Source organism: Manacus candei, unplaced genomic scaffold, assembly GCF_025592945.1.
Source record: "Manacus candei isolate 608988 ecotype Guabito, Panama unplaced genomic scaffold, ASM2559294v1 h1tg000047l, whole genome shotgun sequence".
NCBI classification, from domain to species: domain Eukaryota; kingdom Metazoa; phylum Chordata; class Aves; order Passeriformes; family Pipridae; genus Manacus; species Manacus candei.
Genome location: NW_026138095.1, coordinates 11,460,784 through 11,483,876, shown reverse-complemented (window position 1 = coordinate 11,483,876; position 23,093 = coordinate 11,460,784). Strand labels below are relative to the sequence as shown.

At 50.0% G+C, this 23,093-nt stretch overlaps 2 protein-coding genes across 3 annotated transcripts in view; one reads left to right on the top strand and one right to left on the bottom strand.

The window, feature by feature from the left end:
• Window positions 1–23,093, bottom strand: part of SHISA6 (shisa family member 6) — a 448,298-nt gene that overhangs the window by 115,718 nt on the left and 309,487 nt on the right. The gene's annotated exons all lie outside the window — the stretch shown is intronic.
• The window catches only part of DNAH9 (dynein axonemal heavy chain 9), a 188,690-nt gene that overhangs the window by 144,085 nt on the left and 21,512 nt on the right, over window positions 1–23,093 (top strand). For both annotated transcript variants that reach the window (XM_051797453.1, XM_051797454.1), the window contains 2 exons: window positions 1,192–1,319; window positions 19,067–19,294. In XM_051797453.1, coding sequence (XP_051653413.1) covers window positions 1,192–1,319; window positions 19,067–19,294 — 356 coding nt within the window. The remainder of the gene's footprint in view (window positions 1–1,191; window positions 1,320–19,066; window positions 19,295–23,093) is intronic.

The following is a 23,093-nucleotide window of genomic DNA, read 5'->3' as shown; positions in this document are numbered from 1 at the left end:
CGAGATGGTTCCTGAGTCTTGCAAGACAAATCTTTTCCTTGTGTTAGTATAAAGCTTGTCTGCCTTGAGCAGAAATCAGGAATAAAGGGGGCCCTGCCTGCAGGAAGGCAAACCTGCATGCAGAGATAAGTGGAGGCAATCCCAAGGGATCAGCACACAGGGACACATGAACTGACTCCCTGGCTGAGCCAAATCCATCCTGTGATGGTGTGGGATGTTTGTGGGGATGTTCATGGGGCTGCTTCCCCCTGGCAGCACAAATTTGGACTTGTCTTCTCAGGAACACCCAGTAGAGAGAGCTGGTTCCAGGCAGTTGCTTTTCCTGTGAGATGAAGAGCAAGTGGTATCCTCCATCTCTGGGTGACAGATAGACACAGAACCAACCTGATCTTCAGCCAGGATCACTGAAAGGATCTCTGGCACTGGGATGCTACAGGGAAATCAGAGGAGTCTGAAGAATCATCACATTCTAAAGGAAGAAACACTAAATAACTAGATCCTTCCTCCAGGGCAGGGTAGTAAATGACATGGATTTTGGGATTCCCAGCCTGCACATGCAGAGGGATGTAGGAAGGGCAGTGGGAAATGGTCTGAGTGTCTCCTGGACCTCCCCTTCCCATGGACTTTGCTGCTCTCCACTGACCCTAGGCCTTCCCACACACACCTGCCCAGGATGCTCCATGAAGAATCTAGAGGGCTGACTGTTCTCCATATCCAAGGCACCTGGGAGGCCTTTCCTGAGGTCACAGGAAGCTCACACAGATTTCATGCACCTGCCTTCTCAAAACCAAAGGTGTTCCCAGCCTCCCTGCTGCACCCAACCCACCTCACAGGGGCCTTTCCCCACTCAGCTGGGGGTGTTCAAAGCCCATTTCATCAGCAGGAAAAGATGTTCATTTCTTATCACTGTGAAAGGTGTTTTTACACCAGGTTGCAGGGGAATAATGTTCTTAAAACAAGAAGCACTTTGTAACAAGGTACCTTCGTGTTGATGCTGTGCTGTAATTAAGAGTTTGGAAGAAGCTGCTGCTGTTTGAGCACTTGGGCAAGGAGTGGGTGAGAGCCAAGGGAATGAAACAAGAGAACTGTTCTCAGGAGTGTGAGGGCTCTTCTGGGAGGGTTTTGGGGCCAGGGAGCTCTGCCCAGCCCTGCCGGGCAACAGTGCTCAACTCACTCCTTGATTTCTTTCAGGGAAGAAACTTGGCTTTACATTCAACAACAGGAACCTCCACAATGTGTCCCTTGGACAAGGCCAAGAGGTGGTTGCTGAACAAGCTCTGGATCTGGCTGCAAAGGAGGGGCACTGGGTCATCCTTCAGGTAGGGGGTTGTTGGCCAGCCCTGCCCTTCTGCCAGGCTGTCCCATGCTGATCCCTTCGTGAGGGCACATCATTCCTGGCTCGGGGAGATGAGCCAGGGTGTCTCCTGTGTGCCCAAAGCAGCCCCTTCTCCCTGTGTCCTGCTGCAATCCATTGCTTTCCCCAGGCACTGTCAGTCTGGTTTTCCTCTCTGGGGTGTGCAGTTGTGGGGAGGCCTCTGAGGGAGGTTGTGCTGCACTTCCCTCTGCCTTGATTTGGTTCATGAATACGTGAAGGGCTCTGTCCTTCAGAGCTGGACTCGTTCTCTGCCTGCTGCTCAAAATCCACCCTGTATTGTAGTGAGCTGAGGACCCACTCACTGAAGGGAAGGCAGAGCCTCTCTGCAGTGGGGCTGCTTCCTTGGTGCACCCCAAACCAGAGGAATGTTTGAAGCTCTTATCACAGCTCAACAAAATGCTTCAGAGCCTGGGAGGGTGTGGAGGGAGCTCTGTCTCTGTCAAGTGCTCTCTGGAGCCACAATTATTTAGTGAATGCCTGGGTTTGTAATGTGCAGTCAGTAATGTCAGCTCTCATTATAGGTCCTGGGAACCCCTCTGATTTCCTTGATGTGGATTATATAAACTTCTATTATCACTGAATTTTCTGCATAAAATTAGATTAAGACAAAGCTTTGAGCCCTGATCTGAGCCTGCAGGCCTGAGTTTCAATTGAAATTAAATGCCTTTGATATTTTGATCTTAATTTTTGCTTTTTTTTCCTGCAAGCTCCCTCTAAGGTAAACAATGCTGAGCTTCTCAAGAGCTTTTCATGCAGAGAGCTGCAATAGTGGCATCTGCTTTGAGGTGGTGAACAAGGAAATATGCACTTTTTGAGCCCTATTCCATTCAGTAATGCAAAGTGAAGGGTTCTTTTCTCCAGGGACAGTGTGATGCTGTGGAGGATCCATCAGCAGTGTCAGCCTCCATGTGTTGTTTCAGTGCTAACAGATGAGCACTGAGGGACTGAAGGGTCTTTATTTCATCCATTCCCACCTTCTCTGGTGGTCAGAGCAATCAGTAAGATACTGAAGGTTAAATTGGAAGAAGTTCTTGGCTGTGAGGGTGAGGAGGCCCTGGCACAGGTTGCCCAGAGAAGCTGTGGCTGCCCCAGCCCTGGAAGTGTCCAAGGCCAGGTTGGACGGGGCTTGGAGCAACCTGGGCTAGTGGGAGATGTCCCTGCCCATGGCAGGGGGTGGAACTGGATAGGCTTTGAGGTCCTTTCAACCCAAACTATTTTATGATTCTATGATTAAACCAGAAGAACTGCAGAAATTAGATTTCTGTAAGAGAACAGTGTTGAGGTTGAGCTGGCTGGTTTTCCAGCAACACCTGCCAGATGTGACTGTCTCTGGTGGCTCAGAGCAGGTTCCCCCTGAGCTTGGAGAGGAGCTCAGCTGCCAACAGGTTCTGATGGAAACTGTGTGGGACAAGCCCAGCACTCACACATGGCCATGGGGACAGGCTGCCTGGTGCCAGTGCTGGGTCTCCTCAGGGCCAGTCAGACATCTGGCATTTCCTCTGGTGTGGTCACAAAATATGCAGATATTCCCGTTCTTGCTGTGCTTGGTTTGGAATAATGGGATACAGGCAGGACTGACTCAAGACAGATCCCAGAGCTCTTTCTGCCTTGTTTTTATAGTCACAGGCCTCCTGAGCAATCCAGGCAGTGAGGGCCCCAGGGGGAGCTGGGGTCATGCCTTGGTGATCTCAGGACAGCCCTGGACACACCAGCAGGTGTTTGGGGCTGGCAGCACCAGTTTCAGCATTTGGTGACTGGATCAGGCTCGTGGAGGGACGGACAGCAAAGCAATGGCACTTCATTGGCACCCAGACTGGCCAAGCTGCCCAACTCCAGAGCCTGGCTCTGTATCTCACTGAGTGTTCCCATCTCCTTCCAAGGCCTGGAGCTTCACGGAGTATGAGAAAGAGGGAGAGCAGCCTGAGGGGCCAGACATGTGTCCCCTACACTGATGGACAAGACCCCTCTGGTCTACAAAACTCCTTTATGGCCAGCAGACTTCCACCTGGCAGGAAAGCACTCTCTGAGCAAACTGTTTTAGAAGGTTGGATAAACCATTTTCTCAAGGGTGAGAAAATGACCTCTGGTAAAATTTGAATCCAAACTTATCACAGTGGAACTCAGTGGGAAGGGTCCCACAGAGGATTCTCCTGCCACCTCAGTCAGAGGTGGATCATAGCAAGTCTTTGCCAACAGGTAGTTTATTTGGCAAAACCTTTCCTGCAAGGCCTTTGATGACAAATACCTTGCAAACAGTTTCAAGGTTGTTTGCACAAGATCTGGAAGGACACAGACAACTCAACTTACAAAAATGTCCCAGGATTTGTGGATCATTGCACTGAAAATAAAAGAGAGGACAGGGCAGATCTCAAGAGGCACTCAGGGTAATTTTACCCAGATTAATTAAACTCATTATTTGGAGGCTGTGTCCCACCCATAGGGCAGTTTTATTCAGGCTTCCCCTTTGTTTTTGAGCAGACAAAAAGCAACTGCATTTTGCTATCCTTGGACACTAGCCCAGCTCATGTGGAGCAGAGCTCCTCTTCCAGCCCCTGAACTGGCTTTGTGCTGTCACCTCACACACGTTCTCCAATGCAAACACTTGAGAGGATCATCTGGTGGCTTTTACACACATATTGCATTACTGGCCCTTGATTGGAACCAGAAATAATGAGAGTCAAGTGCAATAACGAGTTGGGGAATTAGGTTTGTGGGAATTGGTTGTTAAGGGATATTGAGGCAGTTGGGAAGTTCTTATTGGATATAGAAGCAGGATCACTGCTGTGCGTTGGGAAGGGCTACTGTCCCAGGGCCAGTTCCTTCTCAGCCAAGTTGCCTGACATGGGAGGAGGCAAAATAAAGAAAAGAGCATCCATGTCTGCCCTGAGAACTGTGAAGTTTCTCAGCTCACTCTGAAAATGGAGATGTTTATAAATGATTGATTTTATCAGAGAAAACAGCAGAAATCCACCCAATCATTCTTTTCCATGGGAAGAACATCAGTCACACTGGCAGAGCCTGACCAGCACCAGAGTTGTACCTGTGTGTTAGCTGGAGCTCTGCTGAGCCCGTCACAGCCTCCACACTGGGGATGATACAGATGAGGAGAAAATGAAGCCCACAGTTAAAATTATTCTCTACAAATACAGATGTTCCAACTGCAGAATAGGAGCAAAAGTGCAGCTGTGTGACAGAGAACTTGTTAATCAAGGGCTGCAGAGACAAACCCAGCCCAAGCCCAGCAGCTGCTCTCCCCTAAATTGTTGGCATTGAAGAGGAGGCTGATCTTTGAGCTCCACAAAAATCCATTTGATAGCGGGTCCAGCCTCTGGATCTCCTTAGAAACAGTTCATAGGCTTGGAGGGCTGGAAAGCAGAATTTTTTGGCCATAAAAAGGGCACAGAGTTTGGGTCTGATACTTTCACTTCAGGTGTGTGCACAATTCAACCACTCAGCACTGAGCTTCCAGTGTCACCTGTAAGAGGTAGTTTGAAGTGTTGGTCAGGACTGGTGGGAAGGGGTCACTGTGGAGGTAGGACAGCAATGAAATGACAACTTGGAAGGCTGAAGAAAGTTTTACATAGATTTAGATTTTAGTATCATATTTTTCTCAAGACCCTTTTTGTTCCCAGGAGGATTTGGACCTGCCTTTAGGTAAATCCTTTTCCTGACTGTGGTGTTCACAATCTGATTGAAGATTCACAGAAGCCCAGAGTCTGCTGAGTTGAAAGGGACCCACAAGGATCATCGAGTCCAACCCTCAGCCCTGCACAGGCCCATCCCCAAGAGTCACCCCCTGTGCCCCAGAGGATCAGCCAAACCCTCCTGGAGCTCTGGCAGCCTTGGGGCTGTGCCCACTGCCCTGGGGAGCCTGGGCAGTGCCCAACCAGCCTCTGGGGGAAGAACCTTTGGCTGAGATCCAACCTGAGCCTGCCCTGGCACAGCTCCAGCCCTTCCCTGGCTGCTGTCCCTGGTCCCCCAGAGCAGAGCTCAGTCCCTGCCCCTCCTCTGCCCCTGCCCAGGAAGGTGGAACTGCAGCTGAACACACCAAGTGCCCTCAGTGTCCTCACACACTTTCAAATCAAGGCCCTTCCCCATCCTCCTTCCCTCCTTTGGACACTCTCTAATGGCTTCAGATCTTCCTTCCATTGTGGTGACACAAATGCCTGGTGGCAGAGCGGTTCCAGAGCAGGTCAGACCAAGGCTCACCTTTGGTGCCCCTCACAGCAGGGTCCCAACACGTGTCCCAGCAGAGCTGATCCCAGGGTTGTGGAGCTGCAGTTCCATACCTGGTTATTGTGTTGATTAATCACTGTAAGACAGAAAGAGCAGGAAAAGTGGACCCTGAAGCTGTGAGAGAAGTTTTCAAGTCTTTATTCAAACCAGCAGCAGTCATGGATCTACCACCAGGTTGAGGGTGTGAGGGAACGTGGGGAAGGTGCTGCTGACCATCCCCACTCCTGAAAGTGTTAAAGTCCCATGAGTGGGAGTCAAGTCAAAATATCTCCAGGAATCACATCTCTTACATGACCAGTTTCCCTCTTCTACACCAGTCAGTGTTTCTTGTCTTTTGGTCCTTTTTCATTTTCATTTTTTAATCTTTATTTTTTCCCTCATTAATTAACAATTCTAGCAAAAAGGGTTGTTGGGTTTTTTGGTTTTTGGGGGTTTTTTTGCAGTGGGAACAGCAAAATTTTGTTTTTCGTGCTTCAAGTATCAATGCAGAGTCTTTGACTGTTCCAAAATATCTCCAAGAAACGAAAAAAGAAACAGGAAAAAGAAAGTTTTTTCCTGGTAATCTGGTCTAGCAAAAGGTGTCCCTGCCCGTGGCAGGAGGTTGGGACAGGATGAGCTTTCAGGTCCCTTCCAACCCAAACCATTGTGTGATTCTAAGTTTCAGAAGCCAGTCTTTGGCTTGTGGGTCTCAGCTTTGACAAATTGACATTTTCTGCCTAAGACAAAATGTACCAGAAATGTCTTGGACAGCTTTATTGTGCTCTGCATGGGCCATGACTCTGTTTGGTCTCTGATGGTGTCACACCTGAACCACTGTTAACAATGGTTCAAAGTGTCCATGTTCATGAGAAAAGGATGGAGATGAAGAGCAGACCTAAAAGTTTCCTTTCTGGTAGGTTTTGTCCAATATGCAATCCCAGTGCTTTGGCACTCTGAGAATCCACAAAGAGCTTCAGAAAAAAATGCAGATGGGAACAAATGCACATCTTAGTAGCTCGTTCCTCCCACCTTGATATTTCTCTCAGGTTAGAAGGAAAATTTGGTCAGTTTTTATATTCTCCTTGAAAAGTTTGGGAGAACTGTGGGGTCTGTCAGGTCCCCAGCTGTGGGATTCTCTGGGAGTCATTCAGTCAGAAACCAGATTTTCTTCTCAGGAATTTTCAATTGCTCTCTATTCCTTTTGCCCTGAGCAATCAAACTTCCCTTGTTTTCCAAGATGTGAGGTGGAGTTACAGGGATGAGAAGCACTTCCCATCCTGTGGGTTCACATGGGCACTTCTTCCAGCAGTGGGTGGGCAGAGAAAGGCTCTGGCATCTCAGCGAGGAGCATCTCCAGCTGAAGTGCAGAAACCTGAGGAACAGGTGCACAGGAGGCACATTCTAGTGGGAAGAGACTTGGCAGTTGGGCTGAACACCTATTTAAAACCTGTTTTATCACTTGGGTTTTTCAGATGTGTGTGAGAGGTGCCCAAGAGCTGCAGAAGCACAACCTCTGATAGGAACAGGACCTGTGCAGGTCCAACCAGATCACCCTGTTTGATGCCAGCACCTCAGAACTTCAGCAGCACCTCCTGGGGCTCTCCAGGGTGGATCAATCACGTCTTGGGCCTTCTGTTGGTTCCTCTGTGTTGTCCAACTCCCCAGCTGTCGCTTTGGGGATGGATTGATGGAGAAGTTGTCCAAAACACGATGTTATCCTGGGACAGGATGGCAGGGCAATACAGGTGTGGCACAGACAGGGAGTTTCCTGCAGACTCCAGGCACCTCCTTCCTCTCCCAAGCCTTCCACTCACTCCAAGGGGTACCACTCAGTTTGGAAGTGCCCCTTTGTTCCTCATGGCCAGTCTGTATCCTGGGAAGCAGGAACAGCGGGATCCCACAGCTGGAGCTGCTCTGAGGGGCAGCTTGGCTCTGCCCTGTGCAGCTGGAAGTGGAGCAGACACGTCTGGGGATTGTTCAGCCTCAGGAAGAGATGACTTGAGGATTTCACCATTATCATACCCAGTGGTAGGGAATGAAGACCAGGCTCTTCTCAGTGGTGTCTGGTGACAGGACAAGGGCAATGGGGACAACTTGAAATACAGGAAATTCCATTTAAACATAAGTACAATCCTTTTTGCTGTGTGAATGGTCCAACACTGGAAGAAGTTGCCCAGAGAGTTTGTGGAGTCTTCATCCTTGGAGACATCCAAAACCCACCTGAGCGTGTTGCTGGGCTTCCCGTGCTGCCTGACCCAGCTTTGAGCAGAGGGTGAGCACTGGGTGATCTCAGACGTGTCTCCAGCCCCAGGGATTCTGTGATCTCTGCTTTCCCACTGCCAAGTTAGTCAGCAATGTGGCTTCTCTGATGTGTGTTGTCTCCTCTGTGTAGGGAGGAAGGAGTTTTGCACACCAGAAAACACTGAGCTGTGAGTTAGAACAAGCTCTGTCTGCCTTGTTTCCCTCCCTGTGACACTCCAGAGGTTTTTGCTAAGCCAGTGGCCACCACAGTCCCCAAATGGTGTTTATCAGCCTAATGGAGAGACACGATGAGATGTGTTTACACATGTACAGATGCGTGTCTGGATGCACTGATGCAGGGAGAAGTTCAGATGTTAGATATTCCCAGTTTAATTGTAGTCTTCATCCATTAGCCCAAATGTCACTTCCCTCTCTTTGTGATCGAGTTAATTTAATTCTTGAGCATCTTCCCATTTTCATAGGTTGCTGCTTCACTGAGTCAGGTTCATGGACTAAATTGAATCACAGTGAGCTCCTGGAGCAAAACTGTGGGAGATCCAGACACTGACAGGGCCCTTCTTACTGAATCATAAATCACAGAATCCCAGAGTGGTTGGGCTTGGAAAGGACCTCTGGCGATCATCTGGTCCAACCCCTCTGCTCAAGCAGGGTCACCTGGAGCAGGTTGCACAGGATCACACCCAGGTAGGTTTGGAATATCCCCAGGGAAGGAGGCCCCACAGCCTCTCTGGGCAGCTATTCTGGGTTTTTCCTCATGTTCAGATGGATCCTCCTGTGTGTCAGTCTGTGCCTGTTGCCCCTTGTCCTGTTGCTGAGCACCACTGAAATCAGTCTGGTCCATCCTCTTGACACCCACCCGTGAGGTGTTTGTACACATTGCTAAGATCTGTTCTCAGGGGTCTCTTCTCCAGGCTGAAGTACTTCAGCTCCCTCAGCCTTTCCTCAGCAGAGAGATCCTCCAGTCCCCTCATCATCTTTGTAGCCCTCACTGGACCCTCTCCAGTGGTTCCTTTTCTTTCTAGAACTGGGGAGCCCAGAACTGGACCCAGCACTCCAGGTGCAGAGCAGAGGGGCAGGATCCCCTCCCTTCCTCCAGCCCCCCAGGATCCCACTGGCCTCTTGGCCCCCAGGGCTCACTGCTGGCTCAGGGACAGCTGGTTGTCCCCGAGGACCCCCAGATCCTTCTCCTCAGAGCTGTTCTCCAGCAGGGCCCCCCAGCTTGGGGTTATTCTGTGCTGCTCTGGTGTCCTGTGTGAGATCCATTCTCTATTCCAAGCACACACAGGCAATTGGCACCAAGCCTCTACTTCAGTAAAACCAGACTCATTTTCCTTCCAGCCACATTTCTAGATCAGTCTAAAAGGAGAAATACACACTCTGCCTCTAGTTCTCATTCATGATTTTTGGATAAATGCTCTGATCATAGAATCACAGAATCATTAATGTCAAAAGAGACCTTCAAAATCATCCAGCCCAACCATCATAGTCACCCCTAAACCATGTCCCCAAGTGCCATATCCAGACTCCTCTTGTACACTTCCAGAGACAGTGACTCTACCACCTCCCTGGGTAACTTATTCCAATGTCTGACCTCTCTTTCAATGATTTCCCCCCCCCCCAATATCTAATGTGAACCTCCCTGGCAGAGTGTAAGGCCATTTCCTTCCATCTCCTCTGACTGCCCTGTCCTGTCTGACTGCCAAGTTCACTGACCTCCTGTTTCTCCTGGGTCTTACCAGCCTCTCATTAGCTCCTCATCCTCCTCTGTTCACTCAGCCAGGCACCATTTAATCTCTTGGTACCTGAATTTTCTCTGCCATCATCCCCAGGCCGTGTCTGTACTTGGCACTCAAACAAATGACAAGTGGGGCTGGACCTCAGGTGTCTGTCCTGTCTCATTGTCAGCACCTGGTGTTGGATGAAGAAGTCTGGCTCTTCCTGGCAGTTCAGGAGTGAGGAAAGGCCATGTACAAATTCTGAGAGCAGTGAAGTTAAATTTTACGATCATAGGACATCCTGAGTTGGAAGGGACCCACAAAAATCATTGAGTCCAACTCCTGGCCACCCCAGGACACCCCAATAAACATCTCAAATAGTGAAGAAAGTAGCCCAAAAATAGTCCTGGACACTTTTCATTTACTGTCACCAACATTAAGGTATGTCTGTGCTAAAAGAATATGCAAAATATAATTTACTTCATTCCAAAACTTGTCTTAACAATCAGGTGCTTGTTCTAATGCTGTAAGGGCTGTGAAGGCTTCAGAGCAGCCTCTTTGGGTTTTGTTTTCTGTTCCCTTTCTTCACTTGCATCTGCCTTCTGTGTGCCTTGAAAGAGCCTCAATTTCTGGCCCGAGAGGGCTGGGTTGTGCTGTGGGGGAGGGACAGCAGAGCTGTGGGTGGGTACAGCTCCTGGGAGCTGGGAACTTAAATCTTAGAATCAGAGAACATCCTGAGCTGGAAGGGGCCCACAAGGATCATCGAGTCCAACTCCTGGCTCTGCACAGGCCCATCCCCAAGAGTCACCCCCTGTGCCCCAGAGGATCAGCCAAACCCTCCTGCAGCTCTGGCAGCCTTGGGGCTGTGCCCACTGCCCTGGGGAGCCTGGGCAGTGCCCAACCAGCCTCTGGGGGAAGAACCTTTGGCTGAGATCCAACCTGAGCCTGCCCTGACACAGCTCCAGCCCTTCCCTGGCTGCTGTCCCTGCTCACATGGAGCAGAGAGGGAGCTGCCCCTCAGGAGGAGCTGCAGACCCCAAGAAGCTCTGCCCTCAGTCTCCTCTTGGATGACCAAGACAAGCTGCTACAGCACAGCCTTACTGGGGGGCCAGTGGTGGCCCAGGAAGATCCTGAGGTCTGATAGAGATGTAAAGACCCAGTGATACTGTAGTGACTTCACTCAGCATTAGCAGGGCCTGTGCAGCTGCACCAGTGCTGCTGCTGGGTCCTACTGGTGAAATCACGTGGAGAGTTGTGGAGGAAACACGTTGAATAGAGTCATAGTTTTTAGCACACAAAAGGCAGAGGCACTCTGCTCTTAATTAAGGCATCCTGCTTTAATTGCTTGGTGGCTCAGGTAGTGAGCAGGGAAGTGACCCTGTTTGGAGGTGGCAGCACTAATTAGTTTGGCCCAGCACAAGCAGATGATGAGGAACTTCATGGGGCCCAGCAGCACAAGAGGAACAGAGAGTGTGTTCAGAGGAGAAGCTGAAGGCTCAGTTAATTGTACTTGCTCTTGTGTGCTGTTCTTCCCCCTGACTGGGGAGGGACAGGGACTTTTTATGCAGGCAGACAGTGACAGGACAAGGGGCCATAGTTTGGAACTGGCAAAGGACAGGGGTAGAGCAGATGGTAGGAAATGGTTTATTCAGAGGGTGGTGAGGCCCTGGCACAGGTTGCCCAGAGAAGCTGTGGCTGCCCCATCCCTGGGAGTGTCCAAGGCCAGGTTGGACGGGGCTTGGAGCAACCTGGGCTGGTGGAAGGTGTCCCTACCCATGGCAGGGGGTAGAATGAGATGATCTTTAAAGTCCCTTCCAACTCAAACCATTCTGTGATGTGGCAGTTTGAACCACATTAGAAATCCAAAATCCAATTTCCAGGCTTCCCCCCACCCCTTCTCACAATTTATCCTAACACCGGAGAGAAACTTTCAGACCAGAGGCTTCTGTAGGGGAAGGGGGAAGTATGTACATTTATTTACACAAATAAATATACTGTACAAACTAAAAGCAACTATATATATATATATATTTACATTTCTGTCAGTCCTTTTAGCCCCTTCCTTTAACTTTAGTCCAGAAAGAAGCCTTTCAAGGCTGGAAAGTAACCAGTCCCTCTTGTGGGAGTGTTCTGGGCCTGAACGCTCCCCCCTCACCAAGCTCCGGCTGCTTGTTGCAGTTTCTCTCCTCATGAAGTCCGAGAAGAGCTTTGAGTCTTTGCTCCTCTGCTGCTGGTGATCTCTCCCTCTCGGTGTCCCACCTTGGTCCGTAGGCTGCTGCAGTGTAGCTTATCCTGGAATCTTCATTCCTCAAAGTCAGTTTTTGGCTGCCCCCGCTCAGCTTCGGCAGCAGCTCCCGAGCCTCTCTTGGCCGTCTCCAATTTCGCCTGGGATTCTTCTCCCAAGCACTGAGCTGATTTATCAGCCCGTCCACTTGGCTCTGCTCAAGTGCTGAGCCTCAAAATCCACCCCCCACCAGCCTAAATGCAGTGGGGAGAAAAAAAGCCCCCTAGCCTTGGCCACAGGCACTCGGTTCAGTTCTGCACTGTCCCAGGCGTCCCGCAGCTGCAGGGGGGGAAAGAAGGCCTGGCCTGCTCCCTCTTACCTCAGGGGCTGTGAAATTCTTCTTTCACAGCACACACTCCAAATGCTGCCTCTAACTCTAGCCAAAGGCTGAGCTGGAGGGTCTCAGGGCTCCCCTCTCCCCCCCGGAGGGGAAGAGAGGGAGCCCAGCCACCCCCTGGCCTTGTCCACCTACACGCAGCAGACACCAACAGCAAAACAACCCAGACAGAACTGCCGACAGCTTCCCGTGCTGTGATATGTGATTTTGAGCAGAAGCGAACAACATGAGTGGTGACTGGCTCTGCAGGGAACACTGCCCTGGCACCCAAACACCTCTGAGCCCCCCCAGCCTCTCAGGGGGCCAATTTCAAACTCTGACATGTGATCATGTGTGGAGAGGCTCACTGGGGATTGAGGGCTCCAGGGAGGGCTCAGGTAGTGCTAACTGCCAGGATCAGGTGTGTCCTTCTCTATCAGGTGTGTCTTGGAGGCCTCATGGGTGAGGTGAGAAAAAGCCTGAGGGTGCTGTTGCTGAAATCCAGGACTTCCCACGGGTGAGATGTGATCCCACCCTCCCTCCTGCCCCAGGGGCTCCTTTGGCTGCTGGAACATCTCAGTGAGGTCAAAGCATGTGCCAGACATCGGGCAAAGCTCCTGGTGCTGCCACAGCTCTGAGGTGGCCTCTCTGCACGTGGGGCAGCAGCAGGTTTGCTGCTCAGAAATAGGTGGACACCAGGTGTGGTGGAGGGGTCTGTGCCTGTCCTGGGGCAGCATTCACAGGATGGAGCTGTTCCTGAGGATGTGTTGGACTCTCTGATCCTCATAGGTCCCTTCTAACTCGGTATATTCTGTGATTCTCATGGATGAGAGCTCACCCCACTGTCAGCAGTAAGTGTGGCCAAGGAGGAGGCTCTGCAGTGCCCAATCCTGCCCCTTTTTTCCCCCCAACACATGCAGTGGGCACTGGGAGTGCTGGGATGGCTCTGGGCTGTACCTGCCTGGCAGATGGATAGAACAGCAGTACCTGTTTCCTGAGAGATCCCACAAGAGGATGAGACTTTGAGAAAACAACCAATTCTCGTTTCTCCAGGAGGTGGTTTGTGAGCAGGAGGGGAGGAGAGGGGCACTCTAGGACATGGACAGGGTCCCCAGTACTGCCAGCACAGGGAGGGCAGTCAGTGCTGCTTTATGGATATGTAGTACTATTTCTGATGGCTACCATGGCAACAATTGCATCCTGTGATATATGTTCTGCTTTGTGAAGTACAAACACACAGAGGTGCTTGGAAGTGAATTTCCAAAGAAAAGCCTCTGGTGTTCCCTTGTTCCTGCACATGTAGCCCAGCCCAGCTCTTCCCACAGCCCCTCGTCCTGTCCCTGCTCTCAGTCACTGGGGAAGTACCCCAGGCTGAGGTGCTGTGGGGATGTGTGCAGGGGAGGTGTTTCTGGTTGTTTCTTTGCCTTTTTCACAGCAGTATTTGTCCCCCACTCTCCATTTGTACAGCAAGGTAATGAATTTACCACTGCCTGTTCCTGTCTGCGGCACAACCTGGCCTGGGAAACACCAGGAAACACATCCACAGCCTTAAACATCTGGCTAAGAAAATTTGTACTAAACCAATGCACCACCTTGGTGTGTCCTGGGTAAATAAATGCATCTTCAGGGGGTTCATGGAATGAGGAGGATGTGAGACTGCTGCAGTGTAAAGTGCCCGGGGTGGTTTAGGGAGGTAGAGGAGAGTGTAGGGTGAGCAAAAGGAGGTGGACAGGCTGCATTAACCCCTGTTTCTCCTGAATAAGGTCTAGAGGCAGCCCATGGAATTGGTGGGAGGTGGGTTCCAAAACAAGCAGGAGAAGGTGGTTCTTTGCTCAGCTGCAATTGGTATTAACACAGCGCTGTCTGTGCTGGATAATTGACACATCACTCAATTACTGTGACAATAGTGTGTGTTGGCATTAGTCATTTTTTCTCAAGTTTTGTTATCTGACTGCTGGGAATTCATTTGCAAGGTTTCCTTCAATCCTGTGGATCCCTTCCCCAACACCTCCATCTGCTTTGGGCAGATATATTCATTTGAATCATGAATTCTTAGTAGCAGCCCTTGTTTTGCTGCACATATTCCTCTTTCTCATCCCTTCTATCACAAAAGGACAGTATATAAATGCACTCAATTATCATTGGACTGGAAATATTCCCTCGGCTGGCTGTTAGCAGGCAGTGATACCGACAAATAATGATCACTGGTGTCATGTCAACACAAGCAAAAGCAATTATTTTTGAGCCATCTAACACCAGAAAAGCAGATGTAGGAAGGAACTACCAATTGGAGATGAGAACACTTAAGGTCAGATATGCAGAATATGATTAAACTGATATTTAATGCACAGGGTTTCTTTTGGTATTTTGTTGAGTTCTCTCCCTGTGTTACTAAATCTCCATGGTGTTTGTAGCACTTTGGTTACAGGTTTCAGTCCACTCCTACTTGATTATTGGACTTGTGTTTTTAGGGAGAGCTGGTTGGCTGGACCCTGGGGAGAACTTCATCTCCTGAAATCCTAAATGTATCAGCCCAGCAGTGGTGCAGCAGAGCTCAGATATAATGCATTTTCTTTACTGCTCCTCACATGGTCCCCATTTATGAGAAAACAAGACTTCCCCAGAACATGATCCCTCTGCTCAGGCATCTCCTCATCTCACAACCCAAACTCCATTTCACCCATATACTGAGAGCACATCCCTGGGTCATCTCAGGGGTGGAGACTGAATTTATGCAGTTCTAAATAATAATTATTTTTCCCAGACATTTGAATCAGATTTGGGGCAACAGAACTGGAGGGAGGAAGGTGTCCATGGCTTTCCCAGACAGAATTCTGTTGACTCACATCCCTTGGTTCATCTCTGAGTGCTGCCCATCCCTCCAGCTTTTTCAAATACTGCTAATAGTCTGTGACAGCAGCCACTGTTCCCTCCCAGCCTGTGCCTAAAGGACCTCAGCTTTTCCTTTCTCCAGTGTTCCTCCTCTTCTCCAGCCCCAGCTGGGATGTCTCCATATGTAGCTCACAAGGGGCACCTGAGCCCTCCGACAGAAAAGCCAGCAGAGGGTTTCTGTGTTGCCAGGAAGAGCTCCCTTGGTGTTCTGAGGAACAGAGAATCCCTGCACTGGGGCACCCGAGGTGCTGCCACCCCAGCTCTCTGCCTGAGATGGGCACAGCCACAACCTGGGGGAAAAGGTGCAGAAACAGTAACAGTGTGCAGTGATGTCGGCACAGGTGCCCAGGGCAGTGCTGGAGTCCCCATCCCTGGAACTGTGCACAAACCATGTAGATATCACACTTGAGGACATGGTTTAGTGTGAATATGGTGGTGGTGCTGGGTTGGGGGTTGAATTTGAGGATTTTAAAGGTCTTTTCCAACCTCAACAATTCTGTCATTCTCTGTTTTTCTCTGGGACTTTAAAGCTCAGCTCCACTCTGTGATTCTCTCAACTCACAAAACACCCTGAGGCAGTAAATTGGCAGTTTAGGTATGTGTCATATGAAAATATCCTTGCACTTGTTCTTTCAAAGCTTGCAGTCTGCTCTATCCACCCTCCACTCTGCATTTCACCCCCTCCCTCCCTCCCCGAGCTCTGCTCTCTCCAAACAGCAGGTGTATATCCATTTAGTGTCTCCTTTTGGGGGAGTTAAACCCTTTTGGGGACAGAGGAGTGAGAACTGGATGCTGTTTTCAAGATGAAGGCCCCCCATGAATTTATGGAGTGCAAAATAATGTTTGCAGTTTTATTCTCTGTTCCTTTCCAAGCCTTTGGTTGGTTTTGCATTGTTTGATTGTTTTTGCATTGAACTGTTATTTGCAGGAAATAACTGTGAGGACTTAGAGGTCTCTTCCCTGGGTGATAATAGTTAATTCTGAACTCATCAGAGTTGTTGTTTTTCTGAGTGCATTACTTTGCATCTATCACCACTGGATTTCTTCTGAAATGTCACTGCCACTCACTTAGAATGATGGCACCTCTTGCAGTTCTTCACCACCAGGTTTTATTTTGAGGACTTGAAATAACTTTGTCTTATAACTAATTTTGTCAGCTCATTAATCATTCACTCTTTCAGGTGGTTTTTGAATATGGTGAGAAGTTAAAGCTCCATCAGTAGCTCCCCACCCCTGTTACCTGGCTTTTGACTCATTGGTGGCTTATGAGACCTTCCCTCTTACCTGCACTGATAGTGGGAACTGGAAGAGAAATGGCTCATACTGATGAAAATGCAAGCTTGGAGACACATTGGCCCCATGGAGGCAACTCCTCCTCTGAGCAGGCAATGCTTGACACAAATGTGTGACCTGTCTGCTGGAATTCACCTCTCCAGGACCTGCAAAAGTGTTCCCTGGGGACAACCCTCTGTGTTTGTGATGTAACTCAGCCCCACACACCATCACTCACTGCACGAGGGTCGGGGAGCAGAGAACTGGGGGGAAAAGCGAGGAAACTTGGGTTGAGATACAGCCAGTTTAAAAGGGAAAGTCACACAAGCAAAATGAAGAGTTCACTCCCCCCTTCCCGTGGGCTCAGCCATCCCAGGACTGCCCTGGGCTCCCTCCCACCTGCTGGGGACTGGGGAAGGCAAACCCCATCCATCTGAACATCCCCCTCCTCCTTCCCCCAGCTCTGTGTGCTGAGCGGGACTCCCCACGGGCTGGGCCATCCCTGGGGGCAGTTGGGCTCCCCTGTCCCCCCTGTGCCCCCCCAGCTCCCTGTGCCCCCCGGGCTGGGCCTGGCAGGGCCGTGTGAGGAGCAGAGCAGCCCTTGGCTGTGTCACAGGGACTGAGCCATCCCAGTGTGCCCAGCACTGCTCCAGCACAGCCCCAAACACAGCCCAGACCCGCTGGGGGGAACATCAGCTCTGCCCCAGCCCAGCCCACAAGCTCAGATTTTGATATCCTCAGTTCTGTCATCTAAAATGGTTTGGAACTTTCAGATTCCTGGTCTTCTCCCACTCATCCTGTTTGTGTGTAACTCCTGCTTTATTGGTGCCTGGTGCATCCTGGGGAGTCCTGCAGACCTTCCACATCTGGGATTTTCCCAAGTGGAGACTGTCAGCTCCTATAACCTGTTATTATTCACCTTATCAATTTTTCCAAAAAACTCTTCATCTGCTGCTTCTGTTTAAGAATCTTTTCCAGCAACTGAGGGATTGGAGTATGTGTTACATGAGGAGAGGCTGAGAGACCTGGGATTATTTAACCTCCAAAAGCTGGGGTTTGGCTCAGAGGGGTTTAAATCCCTCATGACAGGGGAAGTGCAGAAGATGGAGTCAGACAGAGACACTGGACTCAAACTGAGATACAGATTTCCCTTAAACTTTTCTCTTTTCTTTTCTTTTCCTTTCTTTTCTTTTCTTTTCTTTTCTTTTCTTTTCTTTTCTTTTCTTTTCTTTTCTTTTCTTTTCTTTTCTTTTCTTTTCTTTTCTTTTCTTTTCTTTTCTTTTCTTTTCTTTTCTTTTCTTTTCTTTTCTTTTCTTTTCTTTTCTTTTCTTTTCTTTTCTTTTCTTTTCTTTTCTTTTCTTTTCTTTTCTTTTCTTTTCCTATATTATACTACATTATCTTTATGGTTTTTTTACTGTGAGGATTGTTGAACACTAGCCACATGCTACCAGACAGGTTGTGGAGATTTCAGCCTTAGGATATCCAAAAACCAAACTGGGCACAGTGAGCAACCTGCTCTGGCTGGTCCCACTTGGAGCAGGAGGATGGGATGGATGATCTCCAGGGGCATCTGAGCCTCAGCATTGAGTGATTCCACTGTGTTACACAGGCTGTGAGAGCCTCCCCAGGCTCCTCAGAGACTATTCCTGCAAAGATGGGCTGTTTTGGGGTGGCCTGGCCTTTCATGGGCACTCCCTGTAGACCTTGATCATCTTGTACTTTTACAGACTCTCTGGCACGTTCCTGGTCTCTGCAAAAGGCTTTATTAGTAGCTTTTATGTTTTTGAAATATTGCTTCTTATAGCATTTTTTGGCCTTCCTGTGACTGGATTTTGTGCTCTTTTCTGTTTTTCTCATTTGGACAAAACTTACACTTTTGGAAGAATTCAATTTTCTCCTAATAATTTCCATTACTCTGCTACTTAACCATGAGAGCTCCTTTCTGGCCCCATTTATAGGTGATATATATTTATTCTAAGCCTCTAAGATGGTTCCTTGATGTAATTTCCTTGCCACCTCCAAGCAGTTCATCTTTCTGGAGGCTGTTTTTAATTTAGGGTTATCAAGTTCCTTGTCCTTTCTTTGGATGAGATAAATCACCACAGTGAACACAGCCAGTTTGGATTACCAACCAACTAAACCAAGGGGAGTTTAGCCCACAAATTCCATCCCTAATATAACAAAAAGTTGTTTTCTTGCCTGAAAACTACTGTATAGGACTCCGAGGGGAAAAAAACTGAGGCTTGTCTTTATCGATTTCACCATCTCCCCACGATGCTGCCTAATTTTCTGAGATACATCTAATTAGTTGCATGAATAAATAAATCCTTTATGTGAAAGGTCTTTGTGGAACCACCTGCTTGACTTTTTGCTGTTGAGGGTCCTCACTGTTATTCTGTTAAAAATGAACAAATGTTTTCATTTGAGCTCAGTGGATGTGGAACTGCTCTGCTTTGTCAGCTGGTACTGCTGTAACGACGAGAGTCTGAGCACTGAGAGCCCAACCAGCCCAGCTGTGACTTGCTGTACTGCTGGTGGTTTGTATTGATTATTTTGAATTTAAAAGTGTACTTGATGTAAGTGGATATTTGGGGAACTGCTCATAGGCACTCCTGGGGCGAGTACCCAATTCTAGAGCAGCCTTGGCTGTTCATGGGTGGGATGGATTTAGTGCTACTCAGGAAATCAAGGGTGTAAATGGGGGAATGATAAAGCCTCCCCTTTGTCCCTGCCAGAACATCCACCTGGTGGCCAAGTGGCTGAGTTCCCTGGAGAAGAAGCTGGAGCAGCACAGTGAGGGCAGCCACCAGGACTTCCGTGTCTTCATCAGCGCAGAGCCAGCACCTTCCCCCGAGAGCCACCTCATTCCCCAGGGCATCCTGGAGAACTCCATCAAAATCACCAACGAGGCCCCCACTGGGATGCAGGCAAACCTGCACGGAGCCCTTGACAACTTCAGCCAGGTAGGAGCTTGGGGCACCAGTGACAGGTTGGCTTGGAGCTGCTGGAGCTGCTGGAGGCCCCATGGAGCGTGATGGGGGAAGGCATTGCCCTTCCAAGCAGCAACTGAGTGAGTCCCTTTGCATCCCATCATGTATCCCAGAGTCACAGAATGTGCTGAGTTGGAGGGGCCCCCAAGGATCATCCAGTCCAACCCCTGACCCTGCACAGACCCATCCCCAAGAGTCACCCCCTGTGCCCCAGAGCATCAGCCAAACCCTCCTGGAGCTCTGGCAGCCTTGGGGCTGTGCCCACTGCCCTGGGGAGCCTGGGCAGTGCCCAACCAGCCTCTGGGGGAAGAACCTTTGGCTGAGATCCAACCTGAGCCTGCCCTGACACAGCTCCAGCCATTCCCTGGCTGCTGTCCCTGGTCCCCTGTCATGGTTTGAGATGGCCCCAAAATCCAATTCCCTAGCTCCATTCCCCCTCCCACATCTCAACCTAATGTGAGATGGGTTTTTCCAGACAAAACACACCAGACTCAAAGTGGGGGAGAGGGAATATATTACAATGACTGTACAAATAAATACCATATCACATTATACACACGATCACAACTATCTCTACCATGACATATGTATTTACAATGATCAGATCTCTTCTCCCCTCCAAATAAAAGTCCAGGAGGGAAAGAAGGACAGATCCCTTTCAGTCTCTTAAGCAGCAGCATCTTCTGAGGCAGCAGTCTGTCTGTCTTCTCCACATGCAGCAGCTGATAGCTGGCTTTCTGCCAGCACTCACGAGGGAGGTATTCAAGCTCCCTCGGCCCTCTCGACGCAGGCAAAGGGGTCTTCCGTGGGCTTCGTAACCCCAGACAAGGTCGTATCACCACGTCATATCACGAAGACACAGGGGGGTCTTCGTGACGGTCTGGTATCTCTTGCAGGGCCTCTGTGCCCTGCCTCAGGCTGCCACCGTGGCAGCAGTGCAAGGGGGGGGAAGAGCCAAGGTCAACTCCCCCCGCATTCCTCTGGCCGTCCCGGTCCAGCTCCGGGACGTCTTTTGAGCTTCTCAGCTCCTCTCTCACTCCAGTGCTGCATGTCTAAAACTGCTCTCCAAAATAGGAGTCCATGTCCCTCTTCTCCAAGAGGGGTCTCAAGGGAGTTTTAGGGGATCTGGTACAGTCTTACCCCCAGAACTCTGTCTCTCAGGCTGCTGGCTCTCTTTTTTCCCAGCTCTCTTTCCAGGAGTCCTTTCTCTGGTGCTGCATGTTGTTTCTGCTGCTCCCCCGGTTCAGGTTCTTATCTCTGGCTCTCTGCCACCGTTTCTCTGGTCAGTGCCGGCTGCTGCTCTGCGCCCATGGAGAAAACATCTCCCGGCATAACTACAGGCACCTAGCCCAGCTTTATGCTGTTCCAGGTCCCTGCAGCCCCCCAACCAGGGGCTGGGAGGCCAAAGCCCCCCTGTGGGGCTCAGAGCCCCTTCCTCGTGGCTCTACAACATGGCCACCTCTCCAACAACAACCAAAACTACAACTCATCTCTTCTGGTGAGCTTGTGATATGTTTACATTTTTGCAGGAGCTCCCATTGGACAGAACTTCAAAACTTCCAGGGGTTTCCACCCCTTGGGGTCTACCACTTTTCTTAACCTCTGGGGGAAAACAAGATTCAAACCACTACATCCCCCCAGAGCAGAGCTCAGTCCCTGCCCCTCCTCTGCCCCTGCTCAGGAAGGTGGAACTGCACTGAGGTCTCCCCTCAGTGTCCTTTTCTCCAGCTGAACACACCAAGTGCCCTCAGTGTCCTCACACACCTTCAAATCAAGGCCCTTCCCCATCCTCCTTCCCTCCTTTGGACACTCTCCAATGGCTCAATCTCTTCCTTCCATTGTGTCCCCCCAAACTACCCCAATGCTGAGGTGAGGCCACCCCAGGGCAGAGCAGAGCGGGACAATCCCCATCCTGGTGATGCTGGACCTGCTGATGGAACTGCAGCTGAGTCTCCTGTGCAGGGGACACGACACTGAATTGTGTGGAAATGATGGAAAATATTCTTGGTGCCCCAGAGGGTTAGATCAGTGTCAGAGCCGTTGGTATGTGGTGATTAAGTGAGCTCTGCTCTGTGGCCTCTCTCGACAGCTCTGGCACCACAGGCAGGAGGCTCTGGGAGCAGCAGGACACAGATCAAACAGGGCTCCCCAGGGAACAGCCCCTGGCCAGGACAGGCTGGAGCCAGTGTGTGTCACTGCTGGAGCCATCCACGCTCCTGCTGACCTCGTTTACCACATAACACAAAGGCTGAGAGCTGAGCATTCACACTGCTGGTGATTCCTGTCCTGGAAACACAGACACAGCCTCCTGCTGCCCTGAACACTCATTGCCCTCACTCACACACTGCCCTTGCCTTGGCACACACAGCTCTCACAGCAGGACCCCATCTGGTGAACCTTGAGCAACCAGGAGGGTCTGAAGGTGCCCTCAACCCTTGAAGTGCCTTTTTGAAACAATAGTGCTGAAGTTCTTGCAGCTGATGGCTGTGCCAGGAACACACAGGGCAGGTCTGGCAGGATGGTTTTCTCTTGTGAGAAATCTCTCTGCTCTTCTGTAACCCCACCTGCAGTGCTGAGTCCAACACAGCTGGAGTGAGTCCAGAGGAGGCACTAAATTGATCACAGAGCTGGAGCACCTCTGCTAAGGAGAGAGGTTGAAAGAGTTGGAGGTGTTCGGCCTGGAGAAGAGAAGGCTCCAGGGAGACCGTAGAGCCCTTCCAGTGCCTGAAGAGGCTCCAAGAGAGCTGGAGAGGGACTTGGGACAAGGACCTGGAGGGATAGGACAAGGGAGAATGGTTTTAAATTGAAGGAGGGTAGATCTAGATTGGCTATTGGGAAGAAATTGTTCCCTGTGAGGGTGGGGAGGCCCTGGCACAGGTTGCCCAGAGAAGCTGTGGCTGCCCCATCCCTGGGAGTGTCCAAGGCCAGGCTGGATGGGGCTTGGAGCAACCTGGGCTAGTGGAAGGTGTCCCTGCCCATGGCAGGGGGGTGGAATAAGATGATGTGTAAGGTCCCTTCTGACTCAAACCATTCTTTGATCCTAATGATTCTCTCCATGCAGCCTCTTGTCTTTTGGAACCAGGCAAGAACATCCCAGTCTATTGTGGACCCTAGGCCCTGGTCCATGAGCAGGGAAATGGGGGCAGCTCTCAGCTGATTTTGCACTTAGAGTAGAAGGAATCTCAAGAGCAGCAGCTAACTGTGCTGAGCATGGGATGGGGAGGCACCATGCCAGGATTAATGTCCCTAGTCAGGAGAGATTATTCCATTTTTGTCTACTGTCATTCATCATCTTGAACTCCACAAAATGTCCCAGAGAACAAGGAAGGGGAGAACCTTCACCCCAAGTAACATTTTCATCCTGCCTCTGCTCATTTCAATCAGATAGTAATTAGCATTTTCTAAATTGCTGGAGTATTATAAAGCATCTCTTATCAGAAATCCTGGAGCAAGTGGGTGGGGTCTCTTTTACACCTCATTTCCCCGCTTTATACAAATGGATGTTCAAATTTAGCTTTCAGCTGAAAGCTACAAAGGAGCCTCTTTATTCTGTGTGGGGGATATTGTTCTGCTTTGTAGCTGAAGAAAAATACAAAACTAAAGAGGGGCCGAATGAGACTGAACTGGATTCTCAGTGTTCATTCAGGCAGTGCCCCTTCATGTCTGGGGATGGTTCCTAAAATGAGGAAGTGCTCTGCACATATTTGAAGCAGTTCCTGTGTTCATTTTCAGTGATTAAATGACTCAGGCTCCTGCCCCTCCACCTCCTGGG